General features: G+C 39.6%; 1 protein-coding gene across 1 annotated transcript; it reads left to right on the forward strand.

Annotated features, from left to right (window-relative positions):
* Nucleotides 1–652: 652 nt before the first annotated feature.
* Nucleotides 653–12284, forward strand: glt8d2 (glycosyltransferase 8 domain containing 2). Its single transcript, XM_038739200.1, has 10 exons — nucleotides 653–902; nucleotides 3366–3409; nucleotides 6590–6682; nucleotides 7488–7689; nucleotides 7897–8014; nucleotides 8132–8216; nucleotides 8690–8802; nucleotides 9958–10124; nucleotides 11010–11122; nucleotides 11740–12284. The coding sequence occupies exons 2-10, from the start codon at nucleotides 3391–3393 to the stop codon at nucleotides 11916–11918; spliced, it is 1089 nt and encodes a 362-aa protein (XP_038595128.1). The 5' UTR covers nucleotides 653–902; nucleotides 3366–3390; the 3' UTR covers nucleotides 11919–12284.
* The last annotated feature ends 3374 nt before the right edge of the window (nucleotides 12285–15658 follow it).

Below are 15658 nucleotides of genomic sequence, written 5' to 3' on the forward strand. Positions count from 1 at the left end.
TAGAAAACCGATTATAAAAATAAAAACAAAAAGAAAACATTTGTGGCATATTTCCGTCTTCAAGGCTTAATAACTTTAATAAATGTTACTAGATTGTTGTTTGTTGCAATTTTAAATATATAAGCACGGCACGTATGAATTGCAAATCAAAATGTTTTACATAGCAACCCTCAAAGTTACAATGTGCTCTAGGTGGAAAAATCAAGATAAACACACGTAAAAATGTACGTATTTGATCATTGATTTTGATCAATTCAAACATTATTAATGAGCAGAAAATCATTTGTAGATCAACATCAGATACATCCACCAGCCTAACTCACATGACACACCTGACAAATATGACGACCCACTCTGTAGTTTAAGGGATAAACTTTAGTCGTCCTTTCCAGCAGAGCGACACCCCGGCCATTATGGGAAATGTAGTTTTTAAGATGACGTGCGATTTGGCTCGACCCCAGAACTGTTTTCATTATAACTTTGTAACTCCTAAGTAATTTGGCCAGTAGCCTACTGGCATAATAAATACCCTTTAATTATATTTCGCAGCCAACAGAGTGTGGTCCGTGTTATTCTCAAAAAACATTTCAGACCTCCCGGGCTCCGTAAATTACTGCTTTCAAAGCCTTTTTTTTTTTTACTTTTTACTTTTTTTTAGTATCACAGATATGAATATGAGAAATGGGGTGAGCTAATCTATTGCTGGCTGAAGGACAGTGAGGCATCAGAGCGCTGGTGAGCAAGATGACTCACATCTGGAGAGAAGAAAGAGAAAAGGAGGTGGGAGAGGAGAAAAGTGAGATTGTTGGTGAGGGTGAGTCTCAGTCCTCAGAGGTTTTACAACATGGACCATGAACACCAGGACTGAGGTTGACCATAAACAACGCCACCCTCGTTCTCTTGTGAGTACATACGTTTCTGACGTTTTAAATGTGCTTTAAATTGTGCTACACTGTGATGACTGAGACATATAAACCCAACAGGGACAGGCCTCCTTACTTTATCTCTGTTTTCTAAAGTGCATACTTTATGAGTTTTGCTTCTATATGTCTATTATATTTTGTGAAATACTGTATGAATCTTGTATTTTGTGCTTTATAAGCAACCCTGTTTTATTGCTAGACAAGGGAACTTTTTGTACTGGTACACTGAAAAAAATGTAGATCTTTAGGCTGTAGACTAAAATGAGTCTTTTTAACATTTATCCTTAAGAATAAGTGGAAATCTGTACGCATGATGCATGACAGAGTTATATGCCGCTTCAATGCCATTCAATACTTGTGTGGAATTAAGGGTCATGTTTGTTTGGTTGTCTTTTAATACCATAGCCCATAAGGGAAGTGATTTGCCTACCTTTAGCTTATTTATTCCCTAAAAAAATCCCTAAAACAACTGAACTCCCTTGCAAATTAGTGAAATTTTACAGACCTTTTCTATTGTACTGAAATGTAGTCCTGAAAAAGGTAGCAACTCTATCCCGGTTTGGAATTTTTTGCAGTGTGATGACTTTTGTGGTTTGGTGTGGACCAACAACCCCCATCCACACACACACACACACACACACACACACACACACACACACACACACACAGTTATGTGCAAACTCTTTGGAACTTCTGTTCGTTTTTTCCTAGCCAGTAACTATAGTTGCTACATAATCAATATATAGTCATGTAGTTCCTCGGTGATGTCTTAAAGAAGCCATATAAGACAGAGAGTAAGACAAGCAAAAGTAATAAAATAACTATTAAAACAGAGCAGCTCAAGCAGTCACTAACAAATATAATTGTAAAATGGTAAAGTGGCAAAACCTTGTACACATGCTTCACCACACATATGCACATAAACATGTGGACACATTAGTGTATGGAGAGATGTGAGAGCGAGGTGTTGAGACATTATAAAAATGCCATCCTAAAAAAATCTGTTTTAAAATGTTTTTTAAACATTAGTAAAAAATATTTGACAAATTCTGCTGCCATAAAATCATGTGAGTTCAAATCTGGTGGTATAATTCTGCAAAAAACATTGACAATGTGATTATGAATGCATTGAGATTGGAGAACACGTTGTAATTTGGAGTGAGTGGATTGCTGATTGTTCAAATGCAGGCCAGAGACAGCGTGTTAGGCAGTCCTGCCTCGTGGAAGGAGTGTATCTTAAGCTAATCAGCTCCAGATGTTTAGGGCTGCTCTAACAGGGACAAACAAACCTGAAACAAATGCACGACACAGACTGAATGTTCTGTTTCATGTCATCCGCCTGCTGAGGTTCAGTTAGAGTCTGCAGGTTTCAGAGGAAGCGTGAAACATGAAAAGCAGACAGGCCACCGTAAGTGTGATACGTTTAACTTATGAGCAACTTAAAGTGCGCTGCTTCCTGCTGAGGTTCCACCACTTTACACTGATTGCACACACAATGAGGTCAGTGAAACACACTGATTCTCAGAGGAGCTAAATATTTTGAAGCTGTGAGACTGTTGAGATATGCGTTTACTCATTCATTGTGTAAGCATTTCTCTTGCAGTTATATAAAAGTTTAAAAGGCTGGGAGGCAAACAGATCCCTTGATGAATCCCTGGCACCAGGAAGGAAGGAAGTGGTGGAAGGTTTTGAACAAAATACAGCCACGTGTTGTCCAGTGTCTCTTGGCATTCGAGCCTCAGTGAGTTTACTGCTGGTCTGGTCATATTATGCAAAATTATATGTCACAAAATGTATTTCTCTCAGTCACACTGCTACAGAAAACTGTTGGAGGTTTAGATCAGAAGGAGAACTTCAAACATCCTGTCTTTATCTTCAAAACACAGCATTGGAAGCGTTTGATTTAGAACTTTTGCAGGTTTCCCATTTTGACACTTGGAGTATAAACATGTTCTATGTGGCCGTTAAGTTAAAGCTCCACGGGATCTTATGAGTGCTCAAGTTGTACGACTGTACCTTCAAACCACTCACAGCCAAGAGGTACAACATTTGCAACATTCACAGTCATCTGATGATTTCAGGCATTCACTGTAATGATGTCACTTTTCAGGTTAAGGGGCTAAGAAAAACCTGGCTGACCCAGTTAGATCTCTCCAGGAAAAACCTGATTCTTTAGCCATGTTTACCCTGACCCGTGTTTCGTGAAAGTTTTTTCCTGCAAAAACAGATGAGGCCTGTCATCTTAATAAATATCAAACTCACTTTCAGCTGTGTTAATACTTCACTGAGGAAACGGCCAAATCCCCCAACCCTCCATACAACATTAAGGCCAAGGGATCTTTCATCCTTTGTTTCTCTACAACTTCTCATGAGTGACTTGATAGCCCTCTATTTCTCCTTCTGTGTGTGTGTGTGTGTGTGTGTGTGTGTGTGTGTTTGCAGGTGTTGCTGGAAGCAAACATGAAATATGGCTCTTCTGAGAAAAAGTAAGTGAAAAAAAAATGTAAGACAAATGTAATATGACTGATTTATGCTCTGGTTATATGCATTTACATGAAACAAAGTAGAAATTTCAGTGATTGTCTTGTGTTCCTGTTGATGGGCAGTGTCACAAACAGCTTGTGGTTTAACACTCCTATCGACAATAGGCTTGCTATAGCTGGAGCAGCAATTGCCAGTAAAGGAACCCCCACATTTCTCACCAGGGATGGGAACATCTGCATGCGCATGCACCCAATGTGGGTGTGTTTCTGAGGGAGGGTATGATGGGGTAACCAGATGACGGGCTGTAAAGGAGTAAATGTTATGATTCTATCGTGTGTGAAAACAGCAGAGTGAATTGCAAGATACTTTGAGAGGTGTTTGCAAATTCCAAAACAAAACTTTACTATACAAAAATGTAAGCATGCTTTAAATGTGTTAATACAAAAACTGTAACAACTGCTGCTGTTTTCAAGTTAAAACCGTGTAGATTAATGTTTTAAAGGTTCAGTGTGTAATATCTCTGAGGATCTATTGACAGAAATGCAATCTAAAATCCATAACTATGTTTTCAGTGGTGTATAAAGACCTTACATAATGAACCGTTATGTTTTTATTACCTTAGAATGAGACATTTATATCTACAAAACCGCAGACACCCCCTTCTATGGAGTTTGCCGTATTTTGTCGTCATGTTTCTACCATAGCCAACATGAACAAACAGCGCTACAGAGCTGTGTGGCACACCTGTGCAATCCCCATGCTGTCTGATCAGCATCTTGATATGCCACACCTGTGAGTGAAGTGCTCACTGACACAGATTTTGACAGATTTGTGAACAATATTAGAGAGAAATAGGCCTTTTGTGTACATGGAGAAAGTCTTTGATCTTTGAGTTCAGCTCATGATGAATGGGGGCAAAAACAAAAGTGTTGCATTTATAATTTTGTTCAGTTTAAAATATCTGAAAACAGTAAGTTCTGAATGTTTCAGTGTAAAGCTGCTCCTCAGGTAGCATATTGTGCAGAATAAGTTATGGCTCATGAATGAGCTGCCAGAAATGATGATGAAAGTGTCTTGTAAATGGTTGCAGATGGGTATTTTGATCCTCCTTCCTCCTCTCTGGTCTGCCTGACTGAACGAGTGGAACGAGTCAAACACAATGTGTGTTTCTACTGGTATGAGATAACAACATTACAGTAAAACTTCAGCTCAATGTGCACAGCTTTTTATTCTGATGGTTAGCGCTAGAACAAATGAAAATGATTAACTACAATTTTGTAAAATTATAAACAACAATTTTGGTAATAACTTTAAAGTTCATTAAAGAGGTCACATTATGCTCATTTTCAGATTCAAAACCTTATTTAGGGGTTGTACCAGAACAGCTTTACATGGTTTAATTTTCAAAAAACACAATATTTTTGTCACACTGCACATTGCTGCAGCTCTTCTTTTCACCCTGTGTGTTGAATGCTTCGTTTTAGCTATGGAGTGATACATCTCACCTCTACAAGATTACTAGCCTATCAAAAGCAGAGTAGGGCGGGCCCTGAAAAGCTGGTAAACATGGCTTCAGTTCAGCTGTATATCCCCTTACCAGCTTAGCAACACGGACTGGAGCAAGAGTTTCAGAGTGGGGAATTCTCAGGGCCCGTGTCCAACAAAGCGTTTTCTTCTGACGCCAGCGTCTTTTTTCAATTCATTCCAATGGGAATGCACTGAGAGCTGAGAGGTTTTTTTTCGGTCGCCGAGAGTTGAAAAATGTTCAACTTTGGGAAAAACGCTGCGCTCGTCACTTTCACTTTTTAGTCAGCTGTCCAATCACAGTAGAGGAGGACAAACACCACACCGTAGCAACGGTTACTATCCTGGAACTGGACTTCGTTGAACCTCAGCTCTTGGACTAAACGGGGGTACTCGCTGAGATGTTTCCTCGCCCACTAAATCTCATGAACCCACATACGGCGAGTCCGTCCTCTCTCTCTACCTGCTTCAGCCTTCTCTTCATACAGAGCCAGAGCAAGTACTCTACTCTGTGTTGACATTTTACATACAGTAAAGTTGGGTAGAACAGTCGGAAAAAACGCTGTGCCTCAAAAACGCCTGTCAGCGCTCCCTGCTGGGCGTTTTCAGAAGAGCAGCTGGCATTTTCAGCTGGCAAAAAACGCTTTGGTGGACACAGGCCCTAAATCTGTGACTTTCTTTCATCTACTATCAACTATCTTTCATCCATAAAGTTTTAACCGAGCTCTGTCTCTACATCACAGTAACAACTTTATGTCACCTGACTGCCTGGAGGGTAGCTAGTGTTTGGAAGGGAGAGGAGAGCTGTGTGCTGCAGCTCACTGCTGTTTTTGAGGGCGTGTCGGACTAGCCGCTAGGCGAGCATTATGACGCGTGATTCTGTCTACAAACGAGCTGTTTTCAGGCAGTTCAGAGCAGTTTTCTGTGGGAGATGGGGTGGACTTTGGGCTTTTTCACTTTGCAAACCTATATCATGCACAAAAAAGAGATATAACTCAATAAAGGAGAGGGGAAAAGGCAAAAAGCATAATATGACCTCTTTAAGTGAATAATTTGACATATTAGTTTTCTTGCTGTGAGTTTGAGAAGATCGAAAACAGTCTCGTGGTTGTTTGTTAAGTAAAAACAATACACCTATCAGAACATGTAAAATCGCTCATAAACATATAATCATTTATTTTATTTGTACTCGAATAGAAGAACAATTTATTTGATTTCCGTGGAGTTACGTGACATTACTCGACAAACAGTTTAAAGAAAGCAAAAAAGGATTTTTCCACAAAATGTCAAATAGCCCTTAAAGCCATTTAACCTGCAGTAATGCAAAACAGTCTCTGGTTCCAGATGCTAAAAAGTGAGCATTTGCTGCTTTTCTCTGTTTAAGATCGTTGTAAATTGAATGTCTGTGGGTTTAGGACTGTTGGTCAGACAAAACAAGCAATATGAAGATGTGACTTAGGGCTGTGTGCCCCTGTGATGGGCAATTTCATTTTTATGCAACATTCTCTAGATAAAACTATTGAAAAAAAGAGATGAATCCATAATAAAATCTATTATTATGTGTGGCCCTCTGATGTTTTGTGGGGTATATTCTTTGGAAACATGGTAAACAGAGTAAGACGAGTAGACGCCGACTCCTGCCTCTTCCTGCGTTTCAGTTAACCAAGTCTTGCTGGTGCTGCTGGTGCTGATGGTGTGTCTCCTCCTGCACAGTATACTGCTCAGAGTCTCCACTCGGCCCAAACTCTCAGGTAAGCCTTTATACCTTTAAACCTTTATAGAGCAAATTTAATCATGTCATCACATTAAAGAGTAAATCTGGCAATGTTTTCTATTTTGCTTATTGTCAACAAAACCAATGAAAAGACCCAAACCAACATTGAATCGATCCTGCTCACAAGTAATGCGTGTGTAGCTCCAACATCGGGTATATCTTCTTCTTTTCGGCCATAGAGCTCCACTGTTGTTCAAAAACTAGTAAAAACACACCAGTCAGCCACACTTTTCTTCCTTCCGTCCATCCTTCTCATTCATATTACCATTAATGCACACACTGTAGTTTATTTAGTCTCACATGCACCATCCTGCTACCCTTATTACTAACAAGACCACTAAATGTGGATTAATCCACCGCTAAAAATAGTTCCCCACAAATGCATTTACTACAATTTACTCTTCTTTGAGAAACGTTCGCTAAAACTTAAAGTGCTCAGCTGTGCTTTCTTTTAAAGATGAATCTATGTATTTGTGAGGTGTTTTTAGTTAAGTGTTTAGTACTGACTTATTGGCTTGAGACAGAGAACCACAGATACAGCAGGGCAGTCAGAAAATATTAAGAAATGGACTTAGACATTGTTGGTTTGGGTCTTTTCATGAGATTTGTTGACAATAAGAAAAAAAAAAGAACAATGCCAGCCTTCTCGACTTTGATCCACGGTCATCTTAAAGCACGCAGTTGTTTGACAGTCATGGCAGTGGACGCATGTTTTTTTTTATGCCACACCATCCGAAATGGCACAAAGCAATCTCGACCTCCCCTCCCTAATGACCTCTTAGATCACCGGAAGAGCCTCGGAAGAGCAGCGCGAGTTCCTGCAGTGAGAGTGTCAGAGGCGGATAATGTCGTCCCCATTATCATCTGTGCATCGGAGGAGCGAATGGGTGCGACCATGGCAACCATCAACAGCGTCTATAGCAACACAGACGCCAGTGTGTTTTTCTATATAGTTACCCTTCGGGATGCCGTGAAACTAACAAGGTGTGCCACTTTAAACATTAATCTTTAAAGGTGCAAGAAGTGATTTGTACTCTTATACCGTAAATGTACTGAATCTGTAGTTGTTCCACATGTGGAGAAGATATGTGGCTGGGGTTTGGTTGGGCGACCTGACATCCCAGTATTATTGCTTATTACGATGACTTCCACGTTTATTTGCCTAATCATCCGTTCTTTGCATCTTCCCAGGCAGTACATAGAGAAGACTAAACTGAAAGGCATCAAATATAAGATTTTGGAATTTAACCCCATGGTTCTGAAAGGAAAGGTGAAGCCAGATTCCTCTCGACCTGAGCTCTTACATCCAGTGAGTTCTGGTTTGCCTTTGTTCCCGTATCGATACAAACCTTACATGCACAGACGCTGTGTGCTACCTCACAATCTAAATGTATAACTCTGAAATAACTTTGCTTTTGTTTTGCAGCTCAACTTCGTGCGCTTTTACATACCTCTGCTCGAAATCAACCATAAGAGGGTGATATACTTAGATGATGATGTCATTGTGCAGGGTATGTATATGATCAAGGTAGGAAGGAATCCCTGTGAAAATATATTCCATACTGTGTATCCTAAAGATTAAATTTAAGGTTTGTTAATTGATAAAACTGCCTTTTTCAATGATTAACCCCAAACTTAACAGACGTGTGGTGCTACAGTTGGATTTGATCACCAGATCACCATGCAGAATATTTTTTAAAACAAGTTTAAATTACATTTGGTGGTAACTTAAGCTATGAATACATGCTTTTTTTTAAGGATAAACATTATAATGGTCATCACAAACATCCAAATGGTTATGGTAAATGGTCTGATTAGTGAGCGACTCACTCCACCTCTAAGCCACTAAGCTCTCATCCACATTCATTAACATCAAATTCACACACTGTTTCAAGGTTGTTGTTTTTTTGATACATTGATTTTGTATTAATTATGTATATCTATGTATATACTGTACCACTTAAATGCTTTTCATGCTTTTTAGGCGACATCAAGGATCTGTTTAATATCAAACTGAAGCCGGGTCATGCTGCTGCTTTCGCCACTGACTGCGACCTGCCCTCCACACATGAGATGGTCCGCAGCATCGGCATGCAGGTGGATTTCTATGTATTTTTATAATGGCCGGTGATTTCCAGCAACAAAGGCTGAAGGACTAAAACGCCAGACAGTCCAGGCAAGCAGGAAGAGTTCAGAGATTTATCGACAAAAGTGAACATACAGAAACTTGCAGGCAGGCAGGGAGGTATAGGTACAAGTTCTAGGGTTAATTCAATTCAATTCAAATGAATTTTATTTATATAGCGCCAAATCACAACAACAGTTGTCAGAGCGCTTTTCATAAAAGAGCAGGTCTAGACCGTACTCTGTGATGATATTTACAGAAGCCCAACAGTTCCCACCAAGAGCAGCACTAGGAGACAGAGACAAGGAAAAACTTCCTTTTAAGAGGCAGAAACCTCGAGCAGAACCATGACTCAGGGTGGGCGGCCATCTGCCTCGACCGGTTGGGGTGAAGGAGAGAGAGGGAGAGAGAGAGAGGGAGGGAGAGAGTTAAAGGTCCAGTGTGTAATATCTCTGAGGATCTACTGACTGAAGAAATGCAATATAAGATCCATAGCTATGTTTTCAATGGTGTATTAAGACCGTACATAATGAACCGTCATGTTTTTATTATCTTAGAATGAGCCATTTCTACATACACCGCGGGTCCCCCCTTCCATTGACCTCTACAGTAGCTCAAAAAGGACAAACAGCACTACACCTCAACCTCACCACCACATGCCACTAAATCTTAAACACTGAACCTTAAAGGTTGTTGGTTAGTTGCAGGTACACGTTGTCCATAAGCAAAGGCATGAAACAACAATAACAACTTTGACGATCTGGCAAGGAGTGAGTGGAAATGGGCTTTAATATAGCAGGGTTGATGAGGGAAAGTAGAAACAGGTGTGCACTGCATTTGTCTGAAAAATCTAACCTGGAGTAATGGATCTAATGGAAACTAATGGAAAATAAATGTCGATTGATTCGCTTTTTGTTAGCGTCAGTAAATAAAAGTGTACAGCACATTTTGCTTTTGTATATTATAATTAAATTAAATTAGCTGTAAACACTTTAGAGCATTATAGGAATTGATACTGAATGTAAAATTCCTGAAGAGTAATTTTCTCAGGTGAATTTTGATAACCTTTGAAAAGACTGATTTGGTAATTGAAATATGGCGTCCTCTCCTCTGAGCTCTTCCCGTAGACAACCTACATGGGCTTCCTGGACTTTAGGAAACAGGAAGTTAAAGATCTGGGCATCCACCCCAGAGACTGCTCTTTCAACCCTGGAGTGTTTGTGGCCGATATGAGCGAATGGAAGACACAGAAGATCACCAAACAGCTGGAGAAATGGATGGAGGAGAACTTCAGGTACGTACAGTGACCAGTGACCTTCTCCAGATTCCAGACAATTCAAATCAGAAAAAGGGGGGATTATCTACTTTAATCTTAGAGATTATGTGTCAGAAGATTTTACATTCTTCTCCCCTGCTTTTTAAATACATGCTTCCCTAGTGGTTATTTCATCCGACATTTTAACATTTTGTTAACCTTAACAGCTATGCTGATGCTACATGGTTATACATTTCTGTTCATACACAAATCTGTAGTGGCTTATGCTTCCTGACTTTGTGTTTGTCTGCTCTTAAATAACATATTATTAATTTCAACCAAACAAAGATTTAAATGGTTTTACTTTAACTTTAGCTAAAAGAGATGTACATATACTCACAAACATGACTTTGTTTTACGTGTTAACATTGGAGTCCAGTGTAACCAACAAGAATCTAACATCAGTGTCGCCTATTTTTAAAGACCATAACAAACCGTTTAGCTTCACGTAGATTTTATGTATATGTTAATTGATTGAATTGTACAGGAGGCCCTGTCATGTATTAGTGGCCTGTACTACAGATTTTCTGGATGTCCACTTGCTTTCAGGTTCTTTTTGTTGGCTTGTGATATGATCACAATACACCCAAAAGGAAACTTGATAAAAGTCTACTCCAACCCAGCCTATTTGCACCACTTTATATTTTTCTTTTTAGCATGTACCATTTACTTCTTTCATTAATTTATTGTAATGTTATTTATATTATTTAAATTATTGTATCTCATCTTATTGCACTTTGAACCGCATTTCATGTATGCAGCTGTAACATAAATATGCATTTTTGTATGTATATTTTTTTAGCATAATTATGGAGCATTGAAAGCATCTGCATGATCAGAAACTGTCTTCCTCCTCTCCACCAGACAGAACATTTACAGCAGTGCCATGGCGGGAGGCGTTGCGACTCCACCCATGCTAATAGTGTTTCATGACAAATACACAACACTGGACCCACTGTGGCACGTAAGACACCTGGGTAAGATCATCACTCCTCCACTCCATGCAGAATCATTTCAGTATTAGTTCCTAAATGGCATAATACTGTCTAGAATGACAATTAGGTCATTATAATGTTAAACAAACAAAACAATTTCATAATTTTGTGAAATAAAGACATACATTAGATGTTGGCTTTGTAAATGTACATAATTAGATTTGTGGTGTTATTTTATCGAAAGTTTATGTTTAATTACCAAACTGAAAACATACCTAAACTGCTGTCCCTTAAGTGGGCCTGTAAAATGCCATAACGGAGAAACAATACACAAGTACACTCTCTCTTGTGGTGTGGCATAACTGAGGCACATACCATCACTTTTGGCTCCAATAAAAATAAAGTTAGCAGAGCTTATTACAGATCAACCCCCTATGCAGACACTTATGCTACATACAACATGCCAGTGTCAGTAGTAAACTAACAATGATACATTATAAACAAGGTTAATTAAATTAAAATGGTAGTTAACAAATTAAAAATAGAGAAGTAACTAATGATGCATTTCACTTATGGTAATGGCAAGTGATGTGAATTCTGCAGACATAAAGAAACCTAAAATATTGTAGAGCTACAAAATAGCTTTCCTTTGTGCCCAGGCTGGAGTCCAGATGCCCGGTATTTAGAGAGCTTCCTACAAGAGGCGCACCTGCTGCACTGGAACGGCCCATTTAAACCGTGGAATTACCCTGCTGTTCATTTGGATCTTTGGGAGAAGTGGTTTATCCCAGACCCTTCCGGAAGGTTCTCCTTGGTACGCCCAGAGAGTGACAGCTGATGTCTGTAGAACATACCATGTCTGAGCCACAGGGGGACCCGAAGCATGTGAAGTTCAGGACTTACTTGAACATTGGTGGAAGGTGTAATAGGACAATGTACAGTGAATTTAGGACTGGAGAATGTTCTTGAAAATTAACAGTGCTGCTCAAACACTAAAACAGTGGTGGAGTGAGTGAGTGCTCTATATATTCAAACATAAAATGTGACTAATCTGTCTACAATGACAGATACCTGTAAAGAGAATATTACCTGTTGGAATGTCTCCAAAGTCAAGACAAGCTGTGTGTCTTTGTGAATTGTGTTAAGCATAAGGAACTTTGCTTTTGTGCCAGTCTGAAATAAAGTTTCAGAACTCCAATTTTCACATTCTCTCATCTTTACTGGTACATACTGGTAGTGCTTTAAATATGGAGTTGAAATCTTTAAGTAACAGAATACAGTGTTGTGTTACTGACATTTCCTCTAGCGCCATCATGATGTTGACATTTGTAGTTTTGAGTGAAACATCTCAACAGCTATTGGATAGATTGTCATTCGGTATAAACATTTGTTTCTCTCAGGATGAATTGTAATAACTTTGGTGATCATTTTGCTATCACCAACATAAGATCAATTTCAGTACTTTGCAAAATACCTGCAAACTAATCCCTAAACAATCCCATCAGCCTCAACTGCAGTTTATGTTTAGCAATAATTATACAGTGTAAGCGTACTAACACTGAACTAAGATGTTGGACGTGGTAAACAGTATTCCTGCTCAGGGCTGGACTGGGACAAAAAATTGGCCCTGGTACTTTTTGCCCAGGTGGCCCACTACAGTCGGTCGGCAACAGTCAGACACACCTCACCAGTACACAATCCATACAGTCCTCTTACATATGTGTACCTACTGTAATATTCCCTTAAACCATAACGCAGTGGAGTAAGTGCCGTGGATAAGTGCACCACTGCAAGTGGATCAGTGTACTGATCAGTGTGCATTTTACTGACTCCCTGGAGGCCATGGAGTACACAACTCATACTCAAGTACAAGTGATTGTCAAAGAAAAATCTCTGCTAGAAGTCACAGTCTCATTTTAAAATATAGCCGCGAGCGCCAATGATCGGGATCCAAGTAAATGCAACATTTGACATTTTCAGAGGAGAAGAACAGCCGAAGACGACTTGAGAGATTAAAGTTTATGAAAGAATTTGGACGTTGAGATTGTAGTGAACAACGGTGTGGATTTGTGCATTTTACATTGAATAAATTTGGAGCTACCCTAAATTCCTTTCTCCTACCCAGAGAAGATGGGGAGGGGTCAAAGTTGCTTTCTCTAAGTGCTAGCCCGACCATAAAACTGGCACCTTTTTGATTCCGAAGCTGACTGTTAAACTGACAAAGGGACAGGAACCAGCCATTGGCATTTCCCTCTATTTGCCTCTATTTGAGTAGTTATGTTAACTGTTGTTGCTGTCTGTTGTTGATATTAGTGCTGAAAAGAAAGTTACTTGTGCAATGTTTTTATTTTCAGCAAGACACTCCTTCATCTGATGTAATCAATGCTTGTTCATAATACTTTCCTACAAAATTTCTTTAGAAATGATGACAAAGGAATGTTTTACTATACTCTTAATCGCCAGCTTGAATTTAAGGATGAATCAACAATATTCCCAGTTCCTAAAGAGAGACGATCTTTGATTTAATCCAAGCTTTCCTCATGTAACCTGAGCTCCCCCAAGTGGGCGAAATAAGTATTACATGCCCTCGTCGGAAATGCCGTTAAATGTATAAATATCCTGACCAATAATGTGACAATTGTTTCCTGTTACCAAATGCTTAGAACAGTACAACCGTTCGACCATTGAGGTTCGATTGTGGAAAATATTTGATTATAATACGTGCAAATAGATTTCTTTTCTTTTTATACCTTAAGTTTAGAATGGCAGTCCCATGGGAAACCTGAGACGCCCCCTGGGACGCGCCCCAGGCAACAAAAGAGCGACACGCGACCTCTCGCTCTTCTCTTCGCTGTTGGCTCTTCCACTCTGCTCTGCTCGCTGGACGCTTCGGCACGCGTCGGCGCGCCTCGCCAGGCAACGCCCAGACTCGGCCAGCGAGACAGGCCTTTTGTTCGCCTGAAGCTACACACCTGAAGTGCCGCGACATCGGAGGAGGCGTTTTCAATCAGACACGGAGAACCCCGGAGAATCCCTAGCAAAAAGCCAGGATCGGCAGCTAGCGTGGGACCCGTGCAACAGGCCAAAAGCAGGCTGTCGACAATATGAGTCAAATGCTTCCCACAATCGAACCTCCAGGCTCGTTGTTCAGCAAATGTTTATGTTCCCTGTATCCAACCATCTTTTTATCACCTTTAGTTAGAGAATAAATTCACTGTAATATAATCAAGAGCTGTGTGTGTTGCCTATTTCTAGTTCCTGCCAAGAGAATTGACCCTTTAGATATGAGACTGACTGACTGATTTAAGATAATTGAGCGATTATTAACTAACTGATCACTAGTAATAATTGTATAATTATTCAAACTACCTAGAGGTCCTGAGACTCTAGGATTATAACAACTCCGGTGGTGCCCTTAACGAGGAAATTCTGATTTTATGAATATTAATTCATAATTGGGTATCAATTCTCATAAATTTATTAAAATGCATAACTAAAATTTTTAGGTGTGCTACAAGATTATTGCGGAAATGCAAACTTGATTTTTACAACATTACCATGAGATCAGAGAGTGTCATCTTATGTACCTGACTTCTGGGTGAAATGTTCAACCCACATTGACATTTTGTGTTTCCAAGATTTAAAGTTTAAGCTGCACAAAATAGGAAGAAAGTATCACAGGATCCAAATGAAATAGAGACTTTAGACTTACTATGATCTGAACAACCCCATTGTCAGCAAGTCTTTTAAACCCTGGAACTCCAGATCTCCAGAGTAGATGACTTACCAGCTGAGCTACTGGTGAGAGGCTGTTTCAACACACCTTCTTACATATTGAGGTAGAGACGTCACATTTGCCAGACCTGGATAGTTTTGTTAGTTTAAACTTAGAACGCTTACAACTGTCAAATCGTTGGTGAGAAAATTCTGAAAAACATCACACATCATTCTGCCGGTTTTGGGTGTGTTGTCAATTATTTTGGTTGCATTGTATACAACACTGAGCAAAAAGAAAATGCTGTGCATACTGTACAAGTTAGAGCAAGATACTGAATATCACTGCAGACTCACCGTTTGACCGATCTGAAAACACTTTGAAACACTTGAAATCGGCCATCTAGAGATTGTCTGTGTTGATTTTGGTAGCGTTTGAAGAAAGACTTGAGATATAGATGTTAATTTTATTAGCATATTCTGAAAAATATAGAGTGACTGACTTCTGAATTGACCATAGGTTGCAGTGAGGCAACATTTCCAGCTCTCGAGGATGTACGGGTGATTTTCTTAGATTTTTTGAAGTTTGAAATGAGAAATGTCTAGAAATTTACATTTCTTGTAATAAGCCACGCCCACTTTGAGCAATCATTACCAAATTTTATGCATCAACTGAGTAGTGACCCGAGACTGTACAGACCGAATTTTGTACGAATCCATGCAGCGAATTACGAGGTATAAACTTTTTTCAAGTGTAGTGCCCCCTAGTGGAAGAATATCCCAGGACAGCTTAGCGAAGCTCAGACTGAGCATCTGAACAGATGCGTCTAGTTTGGTGACCAGTGTGCGAACTATACCATAGCT

Source organism: Micropterus salmoides, unplaced genomic scaffold (assembly GCF_014851395.1).
Source record: "Micropterus salmoides isolate LMB-PRFRI ecotype aquatic unplaced genomic scaffold, ASM1485139v1 Ms_hic_scaffold_23, whole genome shotgun sequence".
NCBI lineage: Eukaryota > Metazoa > Chordata > Actinopteri > Centrarchiformes > Centrarchidae > Micropterus > Micropterus salmoides.